This window comes from Lolium perenne, chromosome 5 (genome assembly GCF_019359855.2).
Source record: "Lolium perenne isolate Kyuss_39 chromosome 5, Kyuss_2.0, whole genome shotgun sequence".
Taxonomy (NCBI): Eukaryota; Viridiplantae; Streptophyta; class Magnoliopsida; order Poales; family Poaceae; genus Lolium; species Lolium perenne.
The window spans coordinates 256207401-256218337 of record NC_067248.2 but is presented as its reverse complement, the minus strand read 5'-3'; the positions used below and the strand labels follow the sequence as shown (position 1 = coordinate 256218337).

At 45.0% G+C, this 10937-nt stretch overlaps 1 protein-coding gene across 5 annotated transcripts; it reads right to left on the bottom strand.

Annotated features, from left to right (window-relative positions):
- Positions 1-4465: 4465 nt before the first annotated feature.
- LOC139831137 (uncharacterized) lies at positions 4466-8835 on the bottom strand. Of its 5 annotated transcripts, none has more exons than XM_071820478.1 (5): positions 8371-8835; positions 7610-7757; positions 6139-6215; positions 5444-5695; positions 4466-4843 (listed from the first exon to the last, which is right to left on the bottom strand). In XM_071820478.1, exons 1-2 carry the CDS (start codon positions 8819-8821, stop codon positions 7723-7725), a joined length of 486 nt encoding a protein of 161 aa, XP_071676579.1. In that variant the 5' UTR covers positions 8822-8835; the 3' UTR covers positions 4466-4843; positions 5444-5695; positions 6139-6215; positions 7610-7722. The 5 variants fall into 5 exon arrangements, with proteins under 5 accessions (XP_071676579.1, XP_071676580.1, XP_071676581.1 ...); XM_071820479.1 differs by having other exon boundaries at positions 5444-5578; XM_071820480.1 differs by having other exon boundaries at positions 5444-5544.
- Positions 8836-10937: the final 2102 nt, after the last annotated feature.

Sequence of the window (10937 nt, the reverse complement as noted above, 5' to 3'; positions counted from 1 at the left end):
ACATTCATTAAGAATATAATCAATAATAATCAAGATAAACAATAATATTAAAGTCAAGCTCATTAGAGAAAACTTTGAGCTTTATTGATCATCACACACATTACAATGTCATTACAATATTTAAAAGTGAAATAAAAGAATATTACAACACATCATATAAATGGGCGTAATAGAAAATAAAGAAAAATTACAAGTTAATAGTCCTAGTCTAAACTCTACAAGGTCATCCTCATTTGATCTTGTATTTGATGAAGTCCTTGTCCAATTTGCTCAATTGTTGATCCCTGCACAAAAACACAACAAAGAGAAATTATGCCAAGTGGCAAAGCCACTTGGCAAGTTAGAAATCAAATGGAAAGGTAAAATGAGCAGATAAGCTCAATGTGGCCGAGCTGGTCCAGGCCAAAGCCAGGTTCACAGGATCTGGTTCACACAGCACACAAGCAAGACACACATCGTGTGTGCATGCTTAACACACAGCACCGCCCGTGCATGTGGCACAACACACACACAAAGATCGGTGAGTCACCAAAGTGACCAGAGACAAGTCAGTCGACCAGGGAAAGCATAGAGGCACCATATTTAACCTTTCCGAGCCCAAACCCTAGCCATTTGTTCATCCATCGACAAGAAAGCAGTGGTAAGTTCACCAAGAACAGCCTAGAACACAAAGAACAGGTGAACAGCTAGAGCTGTTTCATCTATTCACAATCACCAGAAAGTAAACCAAGATCTCAAGCTTGCTAGGAGGAGAAGGGCAAGCAAACCAAGCATCACAGAAGAAATCCTCTACATCAACACTTAATTCTAGGAGCTGGAGTGAGGTATACCACATAAAAACCTCGAGCAAGATCATACCTTGCTCATAATTAAGCATACAATGCATCACCTGAGCACGAAGGGTAGATTACCCTGTGTGTGTCATCATTTGGCTACCAAGCCATTTGGTGCAAGCACGTATGGGTAAGACCAATAGGTTAACATTCTAAGGGAACAACAATATGCAAATCCATGCATAACTAGAGGAATCCAGCCAAGAATGCAACCATAGTTAGTCTAAACCACTCACTAAGCACCTACAGCTAGCTAGGCCATCAGATTATAGACAATTACTTGTCTATATATTTTGTCAACACCAAAAGGTTACTGGAAGTCCAAGATTGGATCAAACCGGTGAACAATTATTCCATTCCAAATGTACCCAACACAAACTATGGCAAATCACGAGATAGGGAGCAACCAGGACAAGAACACAAGTACGCTGTGGCCACCTCAACCCTAAGCCGATAAGAACCTATACCTCATTATCCATTTGGATTCGGTAGAGGGCTAGGGTACACAACTGAAGGTTGGCATCCATCTAGCCCCTGTCACAATTAATTAGATGATCACAAGCGCAAAGCAGCTCACATCACTTATCCACTTCAAGAAACTCGTGCAACACAGATAAGTGAACAAAACAAATGAATCAAAGCAACGACGCTTGCTTAAGCCAACAAGAATACACACCAAAGTTAAGCCTGTGTGATACACACACAAGACAGAGTGAGCAACAGTGAGCCATAGACACCAAAGAGCAGCTTTTACAAGCAACCGGTGATCATATGATCACCGAAGCTTGCTAGAGCATGCTAATGCATCTTTGGAACTCATTCCAAGTAATTAACACATGAACAGATAATTGATTAAGCTGAACAATTGCATCACGTATAAGAGCATCAGGCTTTATAATTGTATCCAGAAGCACATCAAAGGCTTGAAGAACCAAAGGATCACAATATACAAGAAAAGCACATGTCAATCCATCACCGAATCACACTCGCTAAGCCAACAAGATAGCTCAATGGAGCATAATCATGAATCTGAACTAAATGAACTAGCTCGAGAGGCACCGGCACTTGCAAGTATGCAAGGATTAACCACCACAATCAAGCCAGGGACAGAATTAAGCACACACACAAGTATGCCCTAGTTACGGTAAAAGGAATAGGAGCATGCCAACAAAGCCATGAGCATCACCGGATGCTCATGAGCAATCACGGGAGGGCCACAATGAGATGGAAATGCACAACTAGAGCTAGGAAACACGAAGCAAGCTTTCACGGGCATATAGCTTAGCAATCTTGCGCAGAGCACACGCATAGCGTAGCAAGATAGCATAACAGAACAGGCAAACAATGGCGCTGCAGAAGAACACGGCGGTGCTTGCGTAGGCAAGCACACCACAAGAGCAGGTCTAGAGGTGGAAGAAGGTCGTGCACGAAGGGGAGCAGGAAAGGAGGCGCACGTACCGGAGTCGAGGAGAACAGCGCAGCCATGGCGGCCACGGCGGCACGCGTCGGGCGAACGACGGCGCTGTGCCATGGCCAAGCCAGGGTTGTCGTCGGGCGCAGGGACCCCAAAGAAGCACCACGGCGGAGCACGCGGCCACGCCAAGGCGTCAAGCTCGTCGGCAACGACGAGAGCGCGGCGACTCGCCCGCGGCCATGTCACCGGGCGTTGAGGAAGAACGGCGGCGGCGGGGAAAAGCAGATCGACGCGGATCAATCGAAGCGCCGTCGAACGGCGGTTCGATTGATACCCATCTCACCGCCGGCGGTGGCCGGAGTAGGCCGGATTAATTCGGCGAAGGCGGCGGCGACCACGGGTCGCCAGAGCACGGGAGAGGATTAGGGTTAGTCGAGCGGCGCGTGGCGAGGGAGTGAGCGACCGCTCGGGTCGGTTGGACCCGAGCTGGTCTAACCCAACCCACCGGGCTCCACCGACAGTGGGCCCAGGGGCAAAGTTGGTATTTCACAAATTCGATAAATACCGAAACTTTGAAAATTCATATTAAATGTTTAAAAGCTTCAAAAAATAATTAGAAATATGAAAACCACTCAGTATAAAAATCTCTATCATAATAAAATATGAAATAGAATTTTTGAAGTTAAACTGGAATAAGTTCAAATTTGATGATTTAAATAATAATTTAAATCACACCTAATATTTTCAATAATGAAAATAAGTCCATTAATGCATTTGGACTTCAAAAACACCTTGACAACACTTCAAGGTGGTATCTTACTCTTAAACAAGTATCCTCAATTCATTCTTAGTATTAACCTCTTACAGAAATAATAACGACATCGGAAGGGAAACAAACCCTAAAAATGGAACCATGCATACATTGCTTCTTTAACCATTGCCCTTATCGGACAATGATGCTATTTTTCAACAAGAGGACAAGGGTCAGTCCATACCTACCAACCGCAGAACTTTGCGGTGTTCGTGCAAGTTCATCACTTGCTCATGTCATTTGAGTATTTCTATCAAATTACTTGCAAAGTATTATGGTTATCACTATTGCATAAAAATCAAAACCACTACTTTCATAACTATGAATATGACTATGTGGTGGGCAATGGAACCATGGATTGTGTTGAAATGGTGGAGGTTCCATTGCACGGGCTTATATCCATCTAGGATTAAACAACAAATGTCGCCGATGATTCTTGTCTTAGTAATATCCGTGTTAACCATAAGATCCGGAGTGGGACGGAATAGTCAAAAGTGTTTCCACCTCTCGTTCATCAACGGATGCGCTTTCACCGTAGACACTTGTATACGTCGGGGGCAAGCGGTGGGGTGGGGAAGCCTTAAGTCCCCACGGCATAGTCCGTAGACACTTGTCGCTCGAAGTGCAAGCGGTGGGCTGGGAAGCCTAAAGTCCCCACGGTATTGCGGTCTATGATGGGTTGCAGCTACCGGCGAAGGAGTTTGGTTCGATCCCAAACTGTCGTCGTGGTCGGGGTCCACCCCTGAGTGGGAATAATGGGACCGGCGAGGACCCAGGGTCGGGGCATGCAACAAAGGGTGGGTGTTCGAGGTAGCGGAGGAACATGATTGGCTAGACCTTATACCGAGCCTCACACCTAAGGAAGTGTGGACGGGAAAGCTGCCCGGTTGGCACCAAGGTTAAGATCTCTTATGGGTAAAGCAACACACCTCTGCAGAGTGTAAAGAATCGTGACTGTCACTCCTCGTTCCGGGCTTGAGGCACGGCGACCGCGGCCGGAAAGGAGCTCCATGAAGTTCTAGTAAACCGGTGAAGGCTGACGGACATAGCTCTTTGAAATAAAAGCAATCTCTTGAAGAAATGTTTATCAAAACTTGCATTGGTATTAGACTTTCTGGTCTAATATCGTAGCTAGTGCATTAAACACCTCTTATCTATAATGAACTTGTTGAGTACGCTCGTACTCATACCACTCTTAAACCCCATGCTTAGATTGTCTGAACCGTCTGGAGGAGGAGGACTACGACAGCAATGATGGAGCCGAGATCATCGGCTACGAGGAACCAGACCTCTCAGGAGGAGAGGAAGGCGTAGACTACATCATCGTCTACGGATCCGGGGAGGCTTCCGGAGGAGAACAAGCCTAGAGATCTCTGAGGAGTAGTAGTAGCCAAGCAGCACAAACTCTTACTACAGAGCTGCTTGATTAAATAAATGTTTAGTTTAATGAGACAATGGTATTGTAAGTTAAGTTGGGTTCGCCTCGAACCCAGGAGTTATCCTCTTAGGACCCAAGAGGAGCTCCGAGACGACTTGTGTATGATGATTGTAATAATATGTGAATGAGTTATGGACCTTGCTATGTTCTGTTGTACTACTCTGAGGGATGTAATATTTGCGGAATGGTACTTCGCGAATGTTATATCAACGACTGGCATACTACAACATGCAGTGGTATGCAGGGTCACCACATGCGCCCACCTCGCCGCCGCCGCCTCCTTTAGCGACCTTGACTCCAAGCTCGCTGTTGTCCTCGACGTCCTCCCTGCCGTCTTGGCATGCTCCCTGAAGAACAAGTGCAGCAGCGGTTAAGCAAACAATGCAGAACAAGAAATTCAAGTTCATGCACATTGAATTCAGTACCCATGTAAATTCAGGTTAAATTCAGTACTCCATTTCTAGACTGTGAATGCTAAGGAGTACATTCCATTGATTCTAGGGTACTTTCAGTTGTTGAACTTCTTAAATTTGTCGCCATATACTGTCAGTTGTTACTGAACTGCTACATGAATAAAATTGTGAGCAGAATTATGGCTCTATGTTCGTTGTACAACAGTAAGCTGGTGGATTCAAAATAGGATCACAGGCTTATCAGAAATATTTTAGAGTAAAGTACGCGAGGCGACTATTCTGGCAGCTAGAGTTTTTTCTAAGTAGTTCATGATGTCATATGGCGTTCCTGTCTGGTAACAGAGATTTTCCTGTTTGAGGCTTTAAGCAGTTATGGTACTACTCGTTTCAGGCAACTTAGGAATAGTAATGTTTCGATTTTTGACTTGGTACAGGCATGCCAAACTCTTCTCGAAAAAAGACACGAAACTTGCCAAAATGCCAGGTGAAAGTAACTACTGCATATTATGAAGAAGACAGTGGAAATGAACAAACCAAGAGGTGGTGGTTTTCTAGTCAGCCCAGAAATCTTTTGTGATGCTGCATTCTTATCTGACCATCCTCTTGACGCAAAGATTTGCATATTGAGTTCATGCCTGGAACTCACACATACATCTTAATTGTTCCCTCCTGCAAGGATATATTCCGAGGAGCTAATATACCCCACACCATTTTCATGCGACATAATTTTTGTGGCATATAAGTCACATTTTGTTGGTCAAAGATAGCCTAGGACAGTTCATGGCTCTGCATATTTCATCAGGATTTATTGTTTTCAGAGCTTTGAAGCTAGTTTATAATTGCAGAGACAATTGAAATGAAAAGCACTCTGTAACTTAGAAAGCAAATCGAAGCTACACCTTGTCATCTATAAGAGCAAATCAAAGCTAACCATGGAATGCTACAGGGGCATAATTTAGTAGCCTTTGGTTCTTTCCATCAGTTTTCTGCAAGAAAATCTATCGTACTTTCATATCAACTACTCCAAGCATTAATACACTGCTGGGCGTACATATCTAGGCTTAACTGATGAATAAAAGAGTAAAATTAAACAGGGTTAAAAATAAAACTGTCATATCAGCAGGCAAACAGTGCTGGAATTGGGTCAGACAGCGCACGCACAGACACACACTGTCCAACAATATATATACACACAGTGTGGCAGTAGTGACAAAGTAGAAAGTGCATACCATATTTTTCTTTCTACCATTTGATTCTGCTAATAACCCTGCTACCTTCTCCATCAAGTGCATATCCTTTACTTTCTCTGCATCAAGTGAAAAGAAAGTGTGTCAAGAAACACAACCATTTACGCAACATTTTGAATTTTCTTATTGTATTCCAGGCAAAATTTATCAACTGCAAGCAAAATTTAACTTGTTGTATTTGCTACTGTAGGTGGCGGCAATTGCCGAGGCAAAGGCATTGGCTTACAGATGTCCATCGAGATGATTATTGTGTTTGTTGTTGTGTGTATTTGTTGATACAAATTATTGTGTTTGTTGTGCGTTTGTTGCTACTTCATACTCTAGGAGTATATTGCTGTGTGTTTATTAGTGTTTGCTGTGTGTTTATTTCCTCCCACACAGATAAACAGAAGTACAGAAGCAAGGATGAAACAAGTAATGGCATGAACAAAAAAAATTCTGCATAGAAAGAAATCATGAGGGAATACAGAAAGTGACGATAACAAATGGAACCAGAAAATATTGACAGTGCATTTGTATACAGAAGCCCAGCATGTACAGTGGAGTTGTGTACAGAAGCCGAGCATGTCTGTTTGTATATGTCCCACGGTTGCAGCATTGTCTAGGCATTTTAAACACACTCAGAAAAATATTGACTTTATTTGTCAAGTTGGCACTGTCATCTGAACATGCTATAAATGGGCACCTAAAATCATGTCAGAAAACAAGGCAGATTGAATCAGCATCGGTGTCGATATGAAACAGAGCCCTAACAGAAGTAGAAAGCCTTGGGCAGCACACCTGAATGGCATTATAAGAGCACATGGAAATTAATAGACAAGGAAGGAAAAAACTCTCTCAGGTAGCAGCACATAAGGAAAAAGTCAGACTAAGTACTGATTGACTTGAGTATATGATCTAAGATGGACAAACATGGCACTACCCCACCGTATTCTTTATTTGTGATGCTGAAAACATGACACTACTCCATGGCAAGCACTACAGAATTATTTTCATGATTATTCAGCAAGCAAAAGGAAAAAATGAGAACATGAAAAATAAGGTTGTTACCGAACAACAAGCGATTAATTGTGTTTGTTGAGTGTTTGTATCTATAATCATGTGCTTGGAATAAAAGCATGTGCTTAAAATGCATGCCAAAATTTATACTCCAATTTGTGTTTCAAAACCTCACCCTCCTACAATCAGCTGATATGCTCATGCTTTGCAAGTATTATGTTTTTTATAAGCATTCCGGTCAGAGGAAACCGAACTTTAATTAATTTCCATGTTAATGGTTCAGTTGAGATAACACCAGATAGGGACAGTGTAGAAACAATAGTCAGAGATACAATGTTCTGCACTAAAACATGATGAAGAAGACATATCAATGCCACTCAAGCAGCATATAGATCCAGCACATATTGAAATCACAATCTGCATGAGAAGTACAGGTTGGGTAATGGTAATATACCTGGTGAAGCATCAGAAGTATTCCAGCATTGAAACAGCAGCCCGACAATACGATCAGTTTATACGTAGTGTGAAGACCTGCCTCTGTCTCTTGAGACCTCAACATCTTCCAGGTCAGTCCTTCAACACCGAAGGACCCCGTCGTGGACCTGGAGAAAATATGAGCAAGAAACACAAGAGCGTTCAGAACCAAAGTAGATGACAGAAAGTTGGATAATGCAATACAGTTGCATTGTTTATCACTGCAAATTTATGTTACACTGTCTGACTGAATAATCAGAGAAAGATCATTGCAAGTTTCAGTTGGCCTTTGAAAGAAGAACACTGACTGAATCATATCTCGCAACTTCCCAAATATGATGGAAGATACTATCCATCCACATACTCAACTATTTGCACCTACAGTTCAGCTATCTATCTGAACCAACAGTGTATTCAGCTCAAGCCCAGAATGGCTGAGTGAATCTGAGCCCGAAGATTGGATTGTTCAATTTCTTCGCACAATCCAGATGGTTGGCAGGGTTCAGACTACTTGAGACAAAATAATTTCTCCACACCTCATCCCTGAGTGCAACCTATCGTGTCTGTTGAGGTAGGACTTCATTCTATCGATTGGATTGATTATTTCCAAACCAATCACTCGCAGAGTATTTGCTTTATAGTACCTACAGACTAGACAGAGAAGTAAGGAGCGAAGGGAGCAGGGGAGCAGCTTAATGAGAGGTAGGCGAGCTAGGGGTGAGTATTGAGTACTCTACTGACCCGACGTTGAAGGCGAGGGAGAGGGCTGCACGCATGCGTTGCGGGCCTTGGGGTTGGAGCGAACGTAGTAGGTGAGGCTGCTAGCGAGCCGGCCGTAGGCGATCTCGGCGGCGCGGAGGGTCTCCTCCATGGCCATGTTCACCAGCTTGAACGACCGGAACCCAACCCCGCTCTGACACCGCGCTATCATCGGCCGGCGCCTCCGACGCCTGCGGGAGCAGATCCATGGCTGCTGCTGGTGCTGCGCGGGCGAGAGAGGGGGTGGGCTGGGTCCGATGAGCCGCTGGTACTGGAGTTTAAGGCGGAAGAGGGACGACTGCCGGCAGCGAGGAGCAGGGGAGCTGGGAGCCATGGCGGCGGCGGTCGATCTGGATCGCGGTGTGAGAAGAGTGGCGTGCTTCTCTGTTCGCTGAGCGGAGGAGACAGTGTGAGACCGTCGACGCAGGGCCATGAGGTTTTTGTTGTACTCAGTATTTGTTTGTGTTTTTTCGTTGAAATAGATGGTGATTTTTATTGTCAATTAATTTGTACGAATATAAATATTGCTAACCATTTTTCCATCGCTACAAAACATATGATTTTTTGTTGTAGTGGTTTACGATTTTTGTTGGGATTTATATCAGTTTTTAGCAGGGTGTAAGCTTCTGTGTCATGAGCGACAAAGAAGAAACGCTACCATGTTTCTTCATTTTGCTTCTCCTCGTTTGCCCTTCGAAGTTTCTCTTCTCCCACCACCTGCCTAGGGTACTGACCCTCTAGCACCTCAACCACCTACCTTATTTGAAAGCGTCGTGGAGCTCTTCGACAAGCTCCTCGATGCGGTTGAGATCCTGTATCCAAGGTCTAGTCGGCAATGGTGAGCAATTGTTCAGCAACAACGGGAATCGAGCTCCTGGAGGCGAGAATCAAGTTGAAACTTTGCCAACTTACTTGATTTAGACGGGTAGCGGCTGGACGATCGATCTACGTTGAAAATTTTGCAACTTTATTGATCAAAGGGAACTTATTAATCGGGAACATTCCTAATACTCGGGCTGCCCAAGAAATTAATCGGGCTAAATGATTAACACAAGTGATTAGAGATAATCGACACAGTCATACCCCTAGTAGCGATTAATCGGCCTATTAATCGCTGATTCGGCCTAATTTTTGAACAATGCGTAATAGTATATATTGTTTGTAAGCGGAGTGTAATATTTTGTTGCAATACTTGTAGGGTGGCATTTTTTTGTAAATATAGGAAAGGTCCAGTCCAAAGAGATATACCAGTTGGTTTTATTGGGAGAGATTGGGACTACGGGTTGAGCATCTCTTTCTCTTCTGCCCCTTCGCTAGAGCTGTGTTGGATTCAGTAAAAGTACACTACCATGTAAAGCTCGAACGAAAGACACTGATGAAGATGAAGCATTGGCCGGCTGTTTGAGTTTCTGAATAGGGCGGACGACCGTCAAAAACAGTATTTGCCGTGACGTGGTGTATCTGGGAGGCACGATGATGCTAGAAATGACAAGGGTCTTCTGCACCCTGAGTGTGTGTCTAGGAAAGTTAAGGCGTTCGCCGAGTTCTTATACAAACAGGTGTGTTCCCCTTCGGTCTCACAGTGGATTCCACCGCCTGTTAGCTGGGTTTGTATAAGTGTGGATGCGGCCTTATTCCCTGGAAGTAATCGGATGGGGTGGGGTGGTGTGTGTTAGAATGTACGTATGACTTGTATGACTTGTATACATATAGGTATAGGACTTTGTACTTGTACCTCATATATAATAAAACGATTCCTACCCGACGAGGCATGTCGGGTCAGCACAATTCTTCTTTCCCTATTACGATTAATGGTATTAGAGCAATCGCTCCTGACCTAGGTTGGCCGCGCCGCCGCCTCTTGCTTCCGCTCTCCGACGGCTTCCGTCGCCGCAGCGAACTCCTCTGCTGCGATGGCATCTAACGCCCTGGCGACTCCCACTACTTCGGTCGACCCCTCGTTGGCCGCGATCGTCTCGACGGATGCGTCTACGGGTGGCACGCTGCCACCAACCTTCGCGCCGCCAGCGCCGATCCCGCCGGGTTCCGCACCGCCTGCAGCGGTTCCACCGGGTTCCGCGCCTCCTCCTGCGCTGGTTCCGTCGGGCGTCGCCCATCAGCGTCCAACGCACTCGCGATCCACACAGATGCGACCATGGTGTCGCCCCTGCCTAGCGCAGGCCACGGTGCTGCTACGGGAGGTCTTCCTCCACCACCGTATGGCTTCCCAGGTTACCCTGGCTACGGTGGATTTGGTGGTTACGGTGCTGCTTGATGCTGTCCAGGACTGGCGCGTGGTTGACGAGGGAGGAAATGGTGTAGCTTTCCTTCGTTCCCCGGCAACGGCGCCAGAAAATAGCTTGATGTCTACTCACGCTTCTTTTCCTGTAGACAGTGTTGGGCCTCCAAGAGCAGAGGTTTGTAGAACAGCATCAAGTTTTCCCTTAAGTGGATCACCCAAGGTTTATCGAACTCAGGGAGGAAGAGGTCAAAGATATCCCTCTCAAGCAACCCTGCGATCACAATGCAAGAAGTCTCTTGTGTCCCCA

Excerpts from the sequence above, each read along its gene's own strand:
- LOC139831137 (XM_071820478.1), bottom strand. The coding sequence starts at position 8,821 with ATGGCCCTGCGTCGACGGTCTCACACTGTCTCCTCCGCTCAGCGAACA. Across the intron at positions 7,758-8,370 it reads TCCCTCGCCTTCAACGTCGG|GTCCACGACGGGGTCCTTCG; the intron begins GTCAGTAGAGTA and ends TATTTTCTCCAG.